The sequence below is a fragment of the Myotis nattereri genome, assembly GCF_964212035.1.
Source record: "Myotis nattereri genome assembly, chromosome: 10".
Taxonomy (NCBI): Eukaryota; Metazoa; Chordata; class Mammalia; order Chiroptera; family Vespertilionidae; genus Myotis; species Myotis nattereri.
Genome location: NC_138085.1, coordinates 73,829,236 through 73,845,764, shown reverse-complemented (window position 1 = coordinate 73,845,764; position 16,529 = coordinate 73,829,236). Strand labels below are relative to the sequence as shown.

General features: G+C 53.4%; 1 protein-coding gene across 3 annotated transcripts in view; it reads right to left on the bottom strand.

The window, feature by feature from the left end:
* The window catches only part of ADCY3 (adenylate cyclase 3), a gene marked incomplete at its 5' end in the record, with an annotated part of 49,072 nt that extends 33,076 nt beyond the window's left edge, over positions 1-15,996 (bottom strand). For all 3 annotated transcript variants that reach the window (XM_081101282.1, XM_081101283.1, XM_081101284.1), the window contains one exon: positions 15,322-15,996. In XM_081101282.1, the coding sequence (XP_080957408.1) occupies positions 15,322-15,996 (675 nt within the window). The remainder of the gene's footprint in view (positions 1-15,321) is intronic.
* Between the last annotated feature and the right edge of the window lie 533 nt (positions 15,997-16,529).

Here is a 16,529-nt window from a genome sequence, read left to right as displayed (position 1 = left end):
GCGAGAGCCTGTTCCTCTGTCCCCGGCACCTGCAGGCTCCCTGGGTGTGTGGTGCCCAGGCCACTCCAATGGGCCGCTGGACTGCAGACCTGATCACCTGCTGCCGAGGTAACCCTGGCACAACCGCCTGCACTGTCACACTAGGTGGGCACCGAGCTCTGAGCGGGGTCTCCTGCCCGCCACCGCGGGTGCTGGCTGACCACCCCCATCGGTGTCCACCTAACAAAACCAAACCCGACTGTGCAGATGTCAGAGAGCAAGCAAACACCGCCACAGCGTCCAGCCCAGGCAGCGTGACAGACTCGGGTTTGTTCATGCCTGGGGGCCATCGAGGCAGGACAGCATTCCTTGCACTGAAATGTGGGTATTTAAAACAACCCACTTCTGCGCCCCACGGCGGCTAACACGGTGTAGAAAATGAATGCACGAGGAGCCCTGGACTGTGGCCCTGCCCCTCGCTAGCCGGGAGCCTGCACGTCACACCACCTGTCTGCACGCCGGTTTCATCACAGGTGAGCTGAGGGGCGGACTGACTCAGGGCAAAGGTCCCTGCGTTCTTGACTGTCTGGTCCTCCCTCACCTGACCTCACCTCTGAGGGCAAAGGCTGGGACAGGAGTGGGGGTGGGGGGTGAGGGCAGGGGTTGTGACCTGGTGCAGAGAGGCCCGGGGAAGAAGGCTGGATGGAAGGGAGGCAGGTCAGTTTCCAGGTTGGCCACAGAGCCACGCTACCTCCTGTCCCGAGGCCTCCTCCCCTCCCCAGCTGCACTCTCGGCTGCAGGGATGTGGAGGCAAAACACTACTGGAGAGTGATATGGGTCCCTCGGGTCCCATCCATGCCGGAGAACTCCCTCCCAGCCTCCCAGTAAGCTCATCTATTTCTAGACCTTTCTCCCGGGAGCCCCAAGCCTTGGGTTTCTTAGAACGCCCCGAATATCTAAACTTGCCTCCAGTGAAGAAAGGACGCCCAGGGCACTGTTGCTCTGGTCTACCTGCCCCTTCCAACGCGACCACAGCGACCACAGCAACCGGCTCTCGGAAGGAGCTGAGACATTCCCTCCCTTCCCCCCTCCCCTCCCCCTGTGCGGGTGGAGAGCGGTGGGAGGCTGACCAGGGCCCTACAGGCCATTTCCAAGTCCAGGGTCCAGATCTGAAAGGGTGATGCAGCCAAGCCGAGGAGCCCTCCAGCCAGGAAGCGGGGGTCAGCTAGGGGGAGGAAGGTTCCAGAGAGAGAAGGGGGAGCCAGGAGGAGGAGTTTTTAAAAATAGGTATTTTTACTGATTTCAGAGAGGAAGGGAGGAGAAAGAGACATCAAATCATCCATCGGCTGCCTCCTACACGCCCTGTGTGGGGACTGGGCCTGCACCCTGGGCGTGTGCCCTGACTGGGAACTGAGCCACAACCTCCTGGTTCATAGGTTGATGCTCAACCCCTGAGTCATGCCAGCCAGGCAGGAGACGTTCCTCAATCTCGGGGGGACTGCCCCGCACCTTCACGGCTGAGAAGCTCCGGTTGGTACGCTAGTGGCCTGCTTTAGGCTGGGCAGTCTGACTTCCCCTCCAAAATTTTTTTAAACACAAGATTTTTAAAATGAATAAAATAAACAAGTCTCCCAAGCGGGTAAACATTCAGACTGAAGCTTCATCTAACCCACAACAGAAAAAGTATTTATGACCCCTGGGCTCAGAAACGCAACCGTGAGAAAATGCCTTCGCCGCGTCCTTCCTCCTGGAATCCGATGAATCACCACATCCTGCACGTTTCCCAGCAGCCCTCGGGGACGCGGGCTCCGAAATGGAAGTCACCCTCGGAGGCCGGCGGTGGCTCCAATGCTAGGCTGACCTCTCCCTGTGGGGTCGTTCCGGCCTGCAGGTTCCAGAACACTCCAGAACTGGGGAGAAGGGACGGAGGCAGAGAAAGCTGCCCCGGCTTTCAGGGTCCGTGTCGGCCGCCCTCAGGGACCTCGGGACGCTCAGCTGCTGGGGGACGGCCACGCTGATGTCTCCGTTCATTAAAACAAGCTGAGATGTTTTGGAAAAAAATCTCCAAGGTGCAGGCAGCAGCAGGGGAGATGGCATCTCAGCCGGCAACCAGCCCGAGCCTCCCGTGGCCCCCCAGCCACGATCGCGCAGGAACAGGCAGGCTGTGCAGTCACACGGACCTCACACACCACCAGCAGGCGGGCGGCCTGGAGCGAGTCCCTTACCCTCTGTGGGGCACGGCTTCCTCATCCCCCCGGAACCCTGCAGGCTGTTCAAGGAAGCAAGTCGGTTGCTTTCACCAGATTCTTACAAGGGTCGGTTAGACTAATAACCACAAAACTCCCCCAAGGCGCCCCCATCTCCCGTGGCTTCGGAAACAGGGACCCCGGGCCACGGCACTGTGCCTCCTCTCTCTCTGACGTGACCCCGCTCGCCAGTCACCTTGTCTTTTCCTCCAGGCCAGACAGTTCCAGTTCACCCTAAAGGACTCATTTTATTTTATTTTTAGGGCTCTATTTTTTTTAAAATATATTTTATTGACTTTTTACAGAGAAGAAGGGAGAGGGATAGAGAGTTAGAAACATCGATGAGAGAGATCCATCAGCTGCCTCCTGCACGCCCCCCACTGGGGATGTGCCCGCAACCAAGGTACATGCCCTTGACCAGAATCGAACCCGGGACCCGAGTCCGCAGGCAGACGCTCTATCCACTGAGCCAAACCGGTTCGGCATAGGACTGTATTTTAAAAGGTTTAATCGTGTTTGTAAGACTCCACCCTCCAGAGTCTTCAGTGAGAGGCGGGCTGCATGCGGAGGCGGAGAGTGCAAGGGGACCTCTAGGAGCTCGGATCTGGGGGATGAAGACGCTGCCAGAAGCAGAGGGAGCCCAGCAGGATTCTGAGGGGCGGGGGCCTGAGGGCAAAGGCCCTAACAGGGAGCAAACTTGGGCTGGACACACACAACTGTGGGTTTTCACACACACACATTTTAATATAAGGATTCTGGATGGTAAAGGTAATTTAAACCAACTTTCAAACCAACGGCCAGTGTCAAATGAAGGAAAGGCAAGAAATAGTAAGTTATACGCTAATAGGAGTGACCAAAAGCCGCCTGCTCAGGTCTGCTCGCCTCGAAGCAGTCAGTGCTCGTTGCCTTGAGCGCTCAGATCCGGCCTTTCAGGAACTGTCTTTGAAAAGTTCGGTGACAGCGAACGGACGAGCCCCCAGGAAGAGGAACATTTGCACCGGGAGACAGGAGAGCTTCAGAATTCCAGAAATATTATCATCACACACACGTGGCAGATGACAAGGTGAAGGAAGATCACTGATCACACAAAGCACCGGGAGACAGGAGAGCTTCAGAATTCCAGAAATATTATCATCACACACACGTGGCAGATGACAAGGTGAAGGAAGATCACTGATCACACAAAAACTCCAAAGCCCTCACGCATGTACCCACTGAACAGGGCAAACGGCGGCCCCGGACGGCCCACCCTCAGTTCCAAGGGACTCGGATCTTGAGAGTAAAACTTGGTGCAGGCTCTCGGCTGCAGGCCAGCGCCCCGCTCCCCCGAACCTGGAGGGCTCTCCTTTCTCCTTGGGGGCTCGATCCCCTTTCTTCCCTCCCTTGTTGCTTCCCAGGGATGACTCGGCAGCCCTCCCCTCCGCAGCCTCTCAGACCAGCCCGGGGACACCCGGGGCTTCTTTTCAGCCCTGAGTCCTTAGCTGCTGGTTCCCTGTTCAGTGTTTCTGAGCCAGGTGCTCGGGACGTCCAAGGGGAACGGGTGAGGAATGGAGATTTCTGGGCCCCACCTGCCTGCGGAGACCCGGGAATCTGCATTTCCCCATCACTGTTCTAGGGGCTGGAATAAATAGTAAGACAAAGCCCAGATCCTCCAACTGGCCTGGCTCTTTAACCCAAACCGTGAGCGCTGCTTTAGGTCATCTCTGAGCCCATGGCCTGTTGTTTTCCTGTCCGTTTCTTCTCTTTTATTGTTTCTTCTCTTCCCCATTCTTATAATCTCCTCATCTTCGGGTCACGCCTCCTTATTGATCTTTTCTTGTCTGGCCAGCCTCTCTCCCACACACTCGAAGCCACAGCCACTGCTCTCCACCCATTACGGCTGTTTCATGTGTCCTGCATGTAATCCAGTTTCCTGATTTTTAATTTAGATTTTAAGTCATTTCCCAAGTTTCCTTGTCATTGCCCCAACCCTTCTCTTACTTCCTCCCGCCTCCCTGCCCTCCGCTTGGCAAAGCTAACACACGGTCACAATCAGAGAGACAGGCCTGGGAGGACCATGCCGGCCAGAGACCGGTCCTCGCAAGGTACCACCTTAGTCACGGACACAGAGAGATCTTCCAATTCCAAAATTCAAAGTCCTGGCAAATTCCACTCTCCTGAATTTCAGTTTTTCAGCCTGAACCAGAGCCACCTGGGTGCGCTCCCCTCACCCTTACTCAGGAGTTTCCAACCCTGGCTGCACCTTAGACTCACCTGGAAGCTACACCCGGGCAGCCCCCCAAAACAGTGACGCCGGTGGCCAGGCACTGACATTGTTAAAAAAGCTCCCAGGGGACTCCAGGGTGCAGCCAGGGGACGGTGGGAAAGCCCAGCCTGTCGGTCCCTGCCCATCAGCCCTGATCTGAAGGTCCACCTCTGGCAGCCGAGGGGCGGGCCTCAGCTCACCGACTGCTCCCAGCTAACTGCAACACGCCCCCGGCCCTACATCCCTGGTAAACCGTTATGGGACGCCTGAGCCAGTGCCACCCCTTCTCCCTGTCTCGCTGGGGCTCCTGCGGCACCTCCAGTGGGTCCTTCACTCCACCTGCTCCTTCTGGACAAATGCCCCCTGGGCCTCCTCTTCATCACTCCTCCTCCTGCCACCTCCTGGCCCAAACCCTCACCCCCCACAGGGCTGGGCACAGACTCATCTCCCTCGTCCCTCTCCAGTCCTCTCCGGTCCTACCACCCCACCCTCTGGTGCCACGTTAATCTTCCAAAATTATCTTTTTGCAAGTACACCTCCTGCTCGGACGCCTCAGTAGCTGCCGGCGGTCCAGAAGGTGAAGTTCAAAATCCCATACTGGCACCCGGCCCCTGCGAACCTTTCTCCACACCTCCCACCAGTCCATGGCGGAACCCTTCCGTTCATTCGCCAGGCTGTGGTGCCCAGCGTGTCCCCGGCAGGCGCCCTGGGCCTCAGCACACGCCGCAGCCCACACCCGCAGAGCGCTCGGACTCCACCAAGTTCCTGGGGGGAGGCCTCCCCCTCACCTTGCTAGTGTGTGTGGGCTTTGCCTTCTATGCCATAGAAGTCCATGTTTGCATTACTATTTTTAAACGCTTAGAAATGTTTGCCTTTGAGTGGAACAGATGTGTCTGCCCGTTGTATTTTACACTCCGCAGGGACAAGATCTGCGCCAGTCACCACTGTCCCCAGCACGCCACACACTCGTGGCACACAGGAGGCGCCCAGCGACTACTGAGCGAAAGGATGAAAATGGAGGAAGGACAGGAGGAAGAGAGAGACGGGAGGAGAGACCATGGAAATGCCAAGTGCATGGGTCTTGAGGCTTTGACTGCAGCAGGCAGGCACTCCGCTGCACCGCTACCTGAAATGCCCCCGTGCAGTGCCCCCTGCCACCTCCCACCCTCCCCTCAAAACCTAGCTAAACCCTGCCTCCTCCAGAGCCTTCCTTGACGGCCCCGCCCCGCCCCTGAGTGATGACAGCCTAACCTGAGCTTCATAGAGGAAATGTGCGCGAGATAAATCATAAAGAGAAAAGGGTGAGGTGTGCAGCTCACTGATCTCTTTCCTAGAAAGGAAATAAGGCAGGAGCAGAAACACGAGCATGTCAATTTTTATGTGTTGTGTTTTAATTTTCATGTAATTCAACACATTTTCTAATGTATCTTGTGATTTCTGTGTTAATCCATTGGTGGTTTAGGCATGTTTTACTTAATTTCGCGTATTTGTAGATTTTCAAAACATATTTCTGTTCATTTTATTTCCATCCATCATACTTTGCATGATTTCAATAATTTTTTAATGTATGGGGTTTTGTGTTATGGCCCAGCAGACTGTGTGCCTTCATAAACTTTCCAATGCACTTGAAAAGAATGTGCATTCTGGCCCACCCATGTGGCTCAGTGGCTGAGCATCAATCTATGAACCAGAAGGTCACGGTTTGATTCCTAGTCGGGGCACATACCCAGGCAGCAGGCTCGATCCCTGGTGGGAATGCAGCCGATCAATGATTCTCTCTCATCATGGATGTTTCTTTTTCTCTCTCTCCCCCTCTCCCTTCCTCTCTGAAATTAATAAAAATACATTAAAAAAGAAAAGAATGTGCATTCTGTAGTTGTTGGGTGGAAGGTTCTATAAGTATCACTTTGGTCCAGGTGGTTGTTCAAATGCTCTATATGCTTACTAATTTGTCTATCAGTTTTACCAATAACTGAGAAAGGAATATTGTAATCTCTAAACATAATCATAGACTTGTCTATACTTCCTTTTAGTAATATCAGTTTTGACTTCTTATATTTTGAATCTTTTTTTAATATATATATCTTTTTATCGATTTCAGAGAGGAAGGAAGAGAGAAAAACATCAATGATGATAGAGAACCATTGATCAGCTGCCTCCTGCACACACCCCACTGAGGATGGAGCCCACAACCTGGGCATGTGCCTCAACTGGGAATTGAACCATGACCTCCTGGTTCATAGGTCGACACTTAACCACTGAGCCACATCGGTCAGGCTGTATTTTGAATCTTTGTTATTAGGTGCAAACGTAGTTAGAATTATGATTGGTTTTTAGTGTTTGTTTTGCTGAATTGACTACTTTATCATTATGAAATGTCCTTCTTTATCCCTGGTAATATTCCCAATTCCAATATTCCCAATTCTACACTGTCTGATGCTAGTGTGGCCAGCCACCCCAGCTTTCTTTTGATTAGTGGTTCCATGAAATACCTTTCTCCATTCTTTTACTTTTAATATAGTGTGTCTTCATATTTTAAATGAATTTCTTTAAACTTAGTTGATTCTTGCTTTGTTATCCATCTGACATCTACCTATTAAATGGAGTGATTGTATTACTACATTTATGACTAGCAATATAGCTGAATTTAATAATATCATGATGATTCCTATTTGTCTCATTTGTTGTTACTTTACCCCAACTTTTCCTGCCATCTTTTGATCCTTTGTATCATTCCACTTTAATCTCCATTATTGGCTTGTGTGCCATACTTCTTTGTTATACTTTTCCAATGGCTACTCTGGGATTTACAATATACGACTTTAACTTAATACAGTCTACTTCAAATATTATTTTACATATAGTATAAAAATTATGATAGTATACTTTCATATCTCCGCCTTCCCTTGTTCTATTATTATATATTTTGCTTCTATGTTATAAACTCTACAATATATTTTTTATATTTTTGCTCTAAACAGTCTTAGAGAGATTAACAATGAGAAAAAACTAACTCATATTCTCCTACACATTTATCATTTGGGGCCTCTTCATTCCTTTGTGCAGTCCACATTTCTGTCTAATATAATTTTTCTTCTGCCTGAAAAACTTTCATTAATACTTTTTGTAGTGCAGGTCTGCTGCTGATGAAATCTCTCCACTTTAGTTTGTCTACAAAAAACTCTATCTCACCTTCATTTATTGAAGTATATTTTTGTTGGGTATAGAATTCTAGACTGACTATTTTTATTTTTCCAGTTCTACCGTGTTCTTCCTTGGATAATTTCTGACCAGACATCCTCCATCATTCTTATCTTTGTCCCTCTCTATGTAATGTGTCTTTTTCTTTTTCTTTCTTCTTTCTTTCTTTCTTTCTTTCTTTCTTTCTTTCTTTCTTTCTGGTTTTTATGAGTTTCTCTTCATTACTAGTAGTAAGCATTCTAATTATGATGTGTCTTGGTGTGATTCTTTTTATCTGAGTTTTGTTGAGCTTCTTGAACTGTGGGATTTATGGTTTTCATCAAATTTGGAAATTTCCCCATATTACTACATTAACACTAGATTGCCCAAGGAAGTCATTTTGACTGCTTTTTAATTTCAATTAGAAAAACAATTATGTATATAAGGACACAATGTCTTAGAATTTTTGTGACTTTTTGTACAACATATAAATGCGTTTATTAATAATTGTAGTTACCTCCCCTCCTTCATTTCCGGTATATATGTGTTATACCTATATTGCCCAAAAGCAGTCATTTTGACTGCTTGGGAAATTTTAACTCTTATTATTGAATTGAGTAAATTTCTTATATGACCAGTTAGGCTCTGTATTGAAATAACAGTTTTCATTTTTTTTCGATTAGCGTCACATGATAACATACAAGTACATGATAAATTGTTGATACTTGATAAGTTGCAGTTGCTCAATAAGCTAAACTAGTACTTGTTATTCGAATCTTTATGCAGTGATACTTGTTCTAATAAGCTGTTTATTTTATTTCTTTTGCGCCCTAAATTAATGAAAGAAATGTCGAATAGAAGTGAGTTGTTGGAAAAGCTAAGGAACATAAGTGAAGAGTGCTCCGATATTATTCTTTCACAATGCAGTCATTTTGACTGCTTTTGGGCAATATAGGTATACACTAAATTTCAGTCTTTCTAGTGTTAAATACGTTTTCTGTGTTCTCTGTTCTTCTGGGACTCCACTGCTCCCCAACGCCTTCAAAATGTCGTCAAAGCTATCTCAAATAGCTTTCGAGGTCCTCTATTTCAGATCCCAATTTACCTTCCAGACTTCTCTCTTACTATCTCACACACCCAATTCTCCAGTCAAAGGTTCTCAAATGTTCACCCCCCAAATCACTGCTCACCAGCCACCACTTCTGCCCCTTCCCTACCCATTGGTGCTCAGAATCCAATGTGCCCTTCATGGCCCAGCTCAGTACTGCCTCCTCCAGGCTTTCCTAACCAAGGCAGAATGACGCTGCTTCTCTGGGCTCTCACAGGTCTTATGTGTCCCTAGTGGCCCCTTGAGGGCTTGCGGACGTCCTCTCAGTCATCTTGGATGAGCCCCACCTCAGACCAGGAGGAAGACACTGGACCCTGTTGTCTCTGTGATGGGATAAGAGTAATAATTGCATCAAAATGTGCCTGTGACACGTTCCAGAAGGAGAAGCTGCACGCACAGTATTTTATAAAGAAGTGAGTTAAGAAGCATCTCTCCGTTTTTCCAAAGGGAAAGATGAGCCACACAGCAGACTAAGTCAAGTGTTCTGGGCCAGAGGACGTACCCTCCAAGGATCGTCACTCTCAGACCAGCCTATCAATGTAGCCTCTCGAGAGTTGGGGGAAACTGTGGTGATGGCCAGAGAGGAGCGGATGCTGCGAAGCAGCAGGATGGGGCTCGAATGGAAGGGGCAGGAGCACAGGACAGCACTGAAGCCCTCGGAGCCGATATTCCAGCTCCGTCGAGACCTCTGGCCCTCTCTCCCGCTGCCCACCCCCTGACCATGCGCACACAGCTGGCAGGGCCCCTGTAGGCCCCGCCTGCATCTCTGCTCCAGCTTCGGAGTATTTTCCCAAGAGTCAGGTGTGTTTAAGTCCCAAACCTGCTCCATCAATGGGTTTTTTGGTATTATACTGACATGATTTAATTCAATAGGACCTCAACAGATAAACTGTGAGTGTGACAGGAGAGCTGTTATTTCTAAATAAAATTAACATTTTGGGGATTTCTGATAAATGTGCGCAGCTAAAAGGAATGACTGCTGACTTAGGAGTGGGCAACAGTAAAAAGTTAGCGAAAAAAGAAGAGTCATAAAAATCTAGGGGTCTAGACCCAGATTATTTCCAAGTAACTTTTAATTCTCCCTCCACCTGAAGGAAACTGGAGATGACAGGCAACACATGCCAACTACAAAAGAAGGCCACAGGAGCACGGGGGGCACCCAGGCGCGGGGACAGAGCCTTCCCTTCAGAAAAGATGAGCAAGTGACGAAGCTAAAGGTTTTCAGTTAGAATAAGCTACTGGAAATGCAGATAAATGTATATGCGTATGTGAGATTTTTTTGGTGTGATTCCCGGATTTTATGGACCTTTTTAAAAAAGCTACTTTGTTGAGTTATAGTTTACATTCAATTAAAAGCACCCATTTCAAGTGTATGTTTCGATGAGTATTGACAAATTCACACAGCTGTGTGACCACATCCACAATCACCACACGGAACACTTGCATCACCCCAAAATGTTCCTCTGTGCCCCAGCTCCCTCCCGGCCCCACAGAACGTCTGAGGTATCACCGCTCTCACTGCGCTGTTATCCGAGGTTATTCGTTCACCATCATGTAGCGTTTGGCTCTTAGCCCCTTTCACAGACAGTAAAATTCACTCTTTGGGGCATTATCGTTCTGTGTGTTTTGACCCACACGTTGTGGGACCACAGTACTTGCAGGTTTTGCATTAACTGACCTACTGCCTTTGCCACTCTCATCAGAAGAGGACTTTTCCCGCATGTGGGTCTGGAGGGCCGACTGGAGACCAGCCGCCTGCATTTTTACTGCGTGACCCTCCTCTACATCCTGCCCGAGACAGGAACTTCCACTCACAGAATAGGCATGAGGACTACATGACGTGACAAAGATAAGAAATACCTTAAAGACCTATGTCAGCGTTATTTGTAACTGCTTTTAACAGACTGCGAACCAGGTAGGTTATTCTGATGGAAAGTGAGCTCCCAGCCCCTAGAGACACGAAAGCAAAGAAGAGAGGAAGAGCCGGGCGGTGGGGGTCCCCCAGGGAAGCTGTGGCACCGCCTGCAAGATGGACTGTGAGCACCACGAACCTGTCCACCCCTACGCCAGCGATGAGGGTCGGGAGGGGTGCGCCACTAACCCTGGTGAACAGGAACGAGAGGCGGCCACCCAGGAGCGGGGGACACATCTCACAGCCCGATGGTCCCCGTGATTCGCAATAAAGGACACACGCCCCACACGTCAACGCCCCAGGGCCCAGACCCTTTGGGTGAAAAGCTCAGCCTTCCAGGGGCGGCCGAGGAGCCCACGGAGCTGGGGCGGGCCCGACGCTGCCAGATCTGACTCAGCCAACACCCGTTACATTCACGGGGACCCGTCTTGAAACGACATGTGAACAACAAACCACAACCATGGAAATCTTGCCAAGTTCAAATCCAGTCCTCTTACCCTGGGGTTTCCAATGGGGTAAAGGGGGGGGGGGGGAATCTGCTGGGAAACATGTCATTTTCACTTTGTTTACAACAAGGAAAATGTTCTTGAAGAGAGGCAAGGGGAAAGCAAAGGAAAGGCCTCATTACTAATCAAGGCAAACCCCGCAGGGACCACGAGGAATCTGGCTGGGAGCAGCAGCTGCGACGCGGTCAGGAGGAAGAGGAATCAGACACTCGGTGGCCAGGAGGGGAAGGAGAGCAACGGGCCTGCCGGCGCTGCACGTAAATAAGGAGAATCCACGATGAATTAATTAAGAGCAACCAAACGTCCTACAGAAAAGGAACACTTAATTACGGCGCACGGAGCCAGTACCCGACGCAGCCATTAAAAACGGTGATTGTGAAGACCAATGCAAAATGCAAAAAGTCCGTGCGCTCTGAAGCCAAGGAAAGTAGGGGTCATGCGTACAGCTTTGTAAAATTTTCCGGAGGGAAGACCAGAAAGGAATAAGCCACACACACGCACACAAAATGGTTATGGTAGGATTAGAATACATTCCCCCTCTTGTTTCCAAAGTTTCTGCAACACTGTAAAGCATTCTGTAACTGAAAACAGTCTTTAAAATAATGCTTTCAAAAATGAGAGAGAGAGGAAAAAAGAGCCAGTTGGTTACACACAAAAAAGAGGTGAGAAAAGGGGTAGTAAATAAACTTGGTCTGATTCATTCACAGATCAAAGATCAGGATGGTGCGTCAAGACGAAAGGGCAACAGAGAAGCGAACGCCCAGCATGCGTGTGGTGCTCTATGGTTCGTAAGAGGCCTCTCTACACTCATTACCCGCCCCTCCCGCGCCAGGCAGCCACGCAGCTTTCCTGTGCCCCGTTCACCTGCAGGCCAATGAGCAGCCAGCCCCCCACCCGACGCCCCGGCCCCACTCGACTCCCCTGGCCTTAAGTTTCCACAACCCACGAGAACCAGTGGTGCAAACACCATCAGACCAGGGCTGCCTATTGCTCCCCATGGTCCGCCGGCCCCTCACAAGCCGCCTGGGACAAGCGAGAGCCGGCAGGAAGCAGAGGCAGGGACAGGCCTGGATGCTCCATGCCAGGAGCCCCCCCACCACCAGGCTGCTCCCTGACGTTGGGCCCGAAACCCTCTTCCGGTTGATTCTGCGCACTCTCCCTGGGAAACCCCTCAGCCTCACTATGGTTTGGGTGCCCAAACAGCCTTTCTGCTATAAAATGAAGCTGTATTTTTCAGGGGGTCCTTACCCTTAACTTGCCACAGACTCATTCCTCTGACGGCCGGGGAGAAGTAACAGGTGTGTATGGGCACAGGTGAGCCACTGGCCACAGGAATGCTCCCCACCATCTGGGCTGCATTTCTCCGGACCCCCATCTTCCCCTTCATCCTCTCCCATCAGCTGCTGCCTGGCCCTGCCCTCAAAGGCCCCCACCCCCTGCCCCCAGCTGCTTCCTCACCTCACCCAAGGCGCAGCTTGTGGAAGTTAAGGGCAAGTTGGTGGTGCCAAAACTCAGGCAAGGGGAAGGATGTGGGGAAACCCTGCCTGCTGCAGCTCACCCCTCCTGTCCTCCGAGGCCCCAGTACCCCAGCCCCAGGCCATGCTCCCCTCCACCACAGCCTCAGACCGTCATTGTCTGACCCCTTCATCCCAGGCCCTGCCGGCTGCAAGGCCCACACCTGTTGCCCAGTAACATTCACTCGTTCAGTAATACACGAAACCCCAGCAACACCCCCGTCCCACACCCCACGCCACATTCCAGATACCCCGCTATTTCTGTGGGACCCACCTGCCAGCCCCGAGAAGAGCCCAGGGCAGCTGCATGGCTTGCCTCTGCGTGTCAGGCCGCCCTGAGGTCCCGAGTCTCTTGGGATCCCCCACACAGGCCAAGTATGGGTTGGGGGGCTGGAGGGTGCCGAGGAAGATAACCCTGGCCCTGAAAATGCGTTGTCAGTGCTGCCGGGGAACCTGGCAGCAAAGGGACACACAGACCCTGGAAATCCAGTGTCCACTTCGAACTGTGAACCTGGGATCATCCCCACCGACCCAGGAGGAGTTCCCTGGCTGGAGCCACCAGGTGATGGAAGGAGAAAGAAAAGGGGAGTCTATAGGCAGGAGAAAGGAAAGAAGGGAGATGCTGGCATCCGGAGAAAGTTCCCGGTGTTACCCTGCTGGGGGCGGGGTTTCTGTTCTGGCCACCCCCTTCTATCCTTGATGGTGCCCCCACCCCAGGGGGTTTCATGTGGGGGGCGGGGGGAGTGAAGCTTCATTCCACAGCTGGGGGACCCTGGCAGGCAGGGCCATGCAGGCTGTTCCCACTGTGACCTAAGGAAGCCTGTGCTGGGTGGGCCTGGGAACCCAGGCACCTTTTGAAAAGTCACATTCGTCCCAAACAAGTGACTCAGAAGCTTCTGGAACGCAGCCCATGGCAAGTTGGGGCCTCCTGCATTCTACATCTCAGGCTCCAAACGGACCTTGAGAGTCCCCTCCCCCTCCCTTCGCAGAGCCACAGCCCGGACGCTGCTTCCATGTCAAGGCGTGCTCTCCTGGGATGCTAACATGGTTATTCTGGATTTCCTTATTTCTCTATCCTTTTCTGTTTCCTCATCTGTTTGGGTTTTGTTTCTTAGCAACACCCAAAGGACACGCAGCAATCATGGGTTCAGAGTCTGGGCTCCGGTGGGGAGAATTTCTGTTTTGCTCCCTAATGGACAGCAAAGCATCCGGGAAACTCATGCAGCCAGGGACCTGGCAGAGGCGACAGGTCAGAAGTGACTTCAGTGCAAGGCCGTGGCTCAGTCCGATCACTCAGAGCTCTAGGCCTGACCTGGCCACTCCACCCAGCAGCTTCCCCAGGGCCTCAACGGGCAGAGGCACCCACGGACGTTCGTCAGCCCGGAAGTCAGGACAGTCATGGCGGGCTGTCACCTTACATGAACACACCGCGAGCCCACATGCACCTGCAGAATCGAGAGGCACGAAGCGTCCATGAGCCATGATGGGAAACGGGAAGCGTATCGCTCCAAGAACTAGGAAAAAGTTAACACAGAAGAATCTGTGTTTTCCTCCAACCAGGGCAGCGGCCATGGGACGGCCCCACAGGGTTCTTGCATCAACCGGCGTCGGCACCGCTGGGCACCTGGAGACTCAGCCCTCCACCCCAGGAGACAATGCTAACGGCTCTGGCCGAGAGGGAGGCAACAGTATGACGTCGCAAGGAGCGCAGTGGGACGGAACTGAGAAATGGAACTGGGAAGTGGACACTCCAGCCAGATCACTGCCATAACCAGCTATGTGGCCTTGGGCTGGTCACTGCCCATCCATCCACGAGGCAGCAGGCAGGGCTCAGAGCTGCAGAATTAACTCATCGATGCTAAGTCCTGAGGAGACCCCAGGTGGGTTACCAACAATAAACGCAGACGGCGGGCTCTGCAGCCCCTCAGCCCTTAGCCGGGGCCTTGGAACCCCAAGGAACACAGCTGTTCAGCTGGGGCCACGGGGCCACCCTTCCAGCAGGAGGCTACACCGCCATGGCGGGCACACTGTCCCCCGTCTGTGTCCCCGCACCACGCCTTCCGGGGGGAGACCGCCACTCCTCCCCCCATCTAACTGCTCGAGCTCCCAGCAGCAGACAGGGGCCTGTGACCAGCACACCGCCCCTCACAGTTCCCGGGCACTTTCACCCACATTCCCCTGGACCGTCACAACCACCACCCTGCGCTGGCAGGCGCTGGCCGTTGGCAGAGGGATTCCAAGTCCACACAAGGCGGACACTTGCCAGAGCTGGGCAATGTCAGGCTAGAGCCCAGAAGGTCCTCCTGGCGAAGGTCAAGGAGAGAATGGCCGGGACAATGCTGCCTCGAGACCAGGCCCAGGCGGCCTTCCTACCACCCAGGGGAGCTGGGCACAGGTGACCGAGGGGCCCTGAGGCCCAGTGTCCTGACAGCCTCCAGTCCCTCGGGCCCAACTCTAGTGCGAAACCAGGAGTAGAGAGAGAGGGGGTCCTTCCTGAGAGCCCAGGGGACATTCTGACTCAAGGGCCAAGTGAACAATGCTGCCCCCCCCCTTCGAAGTAGGTACCCCCTGGGCTGCAAGCCAGTGGCAGGGGAAGCCCAGGGTGACACCCCAGGTGAAGGCTGAACTCACCTCTCTGAGCAACTGCATCCCCTTCAGCCTGTCCTGCTGCTGCTGGGCCACGGTGACCCCCACAATGAGCGTGTGCGCCACACAGGACACCACCGAGATGAGGACGATGGGGCTGAGGCTGAGGGGCAGCGTGATGAAGAAGGAGAAGACGAAGAAGGCCTGCCAGCCCACCGTGTCGCTGGCGGCGTGGGCGCCGGGGAAGGTCAGGCCCAGGTAGGAGAAGATCTGGGCCGTGATCAGCAGCCACAGCAGGTAGGGCACCACCTTCCGGGTGACCCGGCTGGGGAGCAGCCCCCTTCTGCACAGCACGAAGAGGAGGATGTCCAACGCCAGCCCGACGCCGGCCACCACGAGGGGAGCCAGCTTGTCCGCGGAGAAGACCACGGCGCACAGGACCACCACGTGGCAGTCGAAGAGCGCGGCGAAGACCACCAGCACCAGCAGGGTCTCGTGGCGCTGCCTCTTGAAGTAGGTCTGGTACAGGTTCTCCAGGGACGCGGGCACGAAGGTCAGCCGCAGGAAGCCGGGCAGGCAGAGGCAGGGCCCCGAGCTCCGCACGGAGATCTCCTGAGTCCGGCCCACGCGGCGGTCCGGGTCGGAGGGCAGGCTGGCCGAGTGCTCCGCGGAGAGCTCGGCCGAGTGCTCGGGCTCGGAGAAGCCCTGGTTCCTCGGCATCCTGGCGGCGGCTGCTCCTACCGGCCTGGGAAGTGGGCTGCGAACCGAAGGGCTCTCTCTCTGGAGGGGCCACCCCCTCGCGGGGCTCTGAGCCCTGGGGCAGGCGGAGCGCCCGTCAGCTCAGCTCCGCACGGACGCAGGACGGGTCTCCGGGGCGCGGGCCGCGCTGATCATCTGGAAGAAAGGACACCGCCAAGTAGAAGCAGCTCTTCCCCCCGCCCGCCCCCCGGCTTTCTCCGGGACCCCCCCAACCCACTCCCACTCCGGGCCCCCCCCCAACCCACTCCCACTCCGGGGCCCACAAAAGAACCTCTGCCCAGAGAGGCTGCATGGCCAGGTCTCCCTGCTCCAGCCACCTCCACGCTCCCGCCACCACCGACTGCACACCCCGTGCTTTCCGCCCGGACACCGCCCCCCCACACCCCCCCGCCTCCGGCTGGCAGAGACCGGCCCCCTCTCCACCCCTCGCACCCGTCTCTCCCCGTGTTCTCTCTCCTCCGCCCCGGACTCGCTCACCTCGGCCTTGCCAGGCC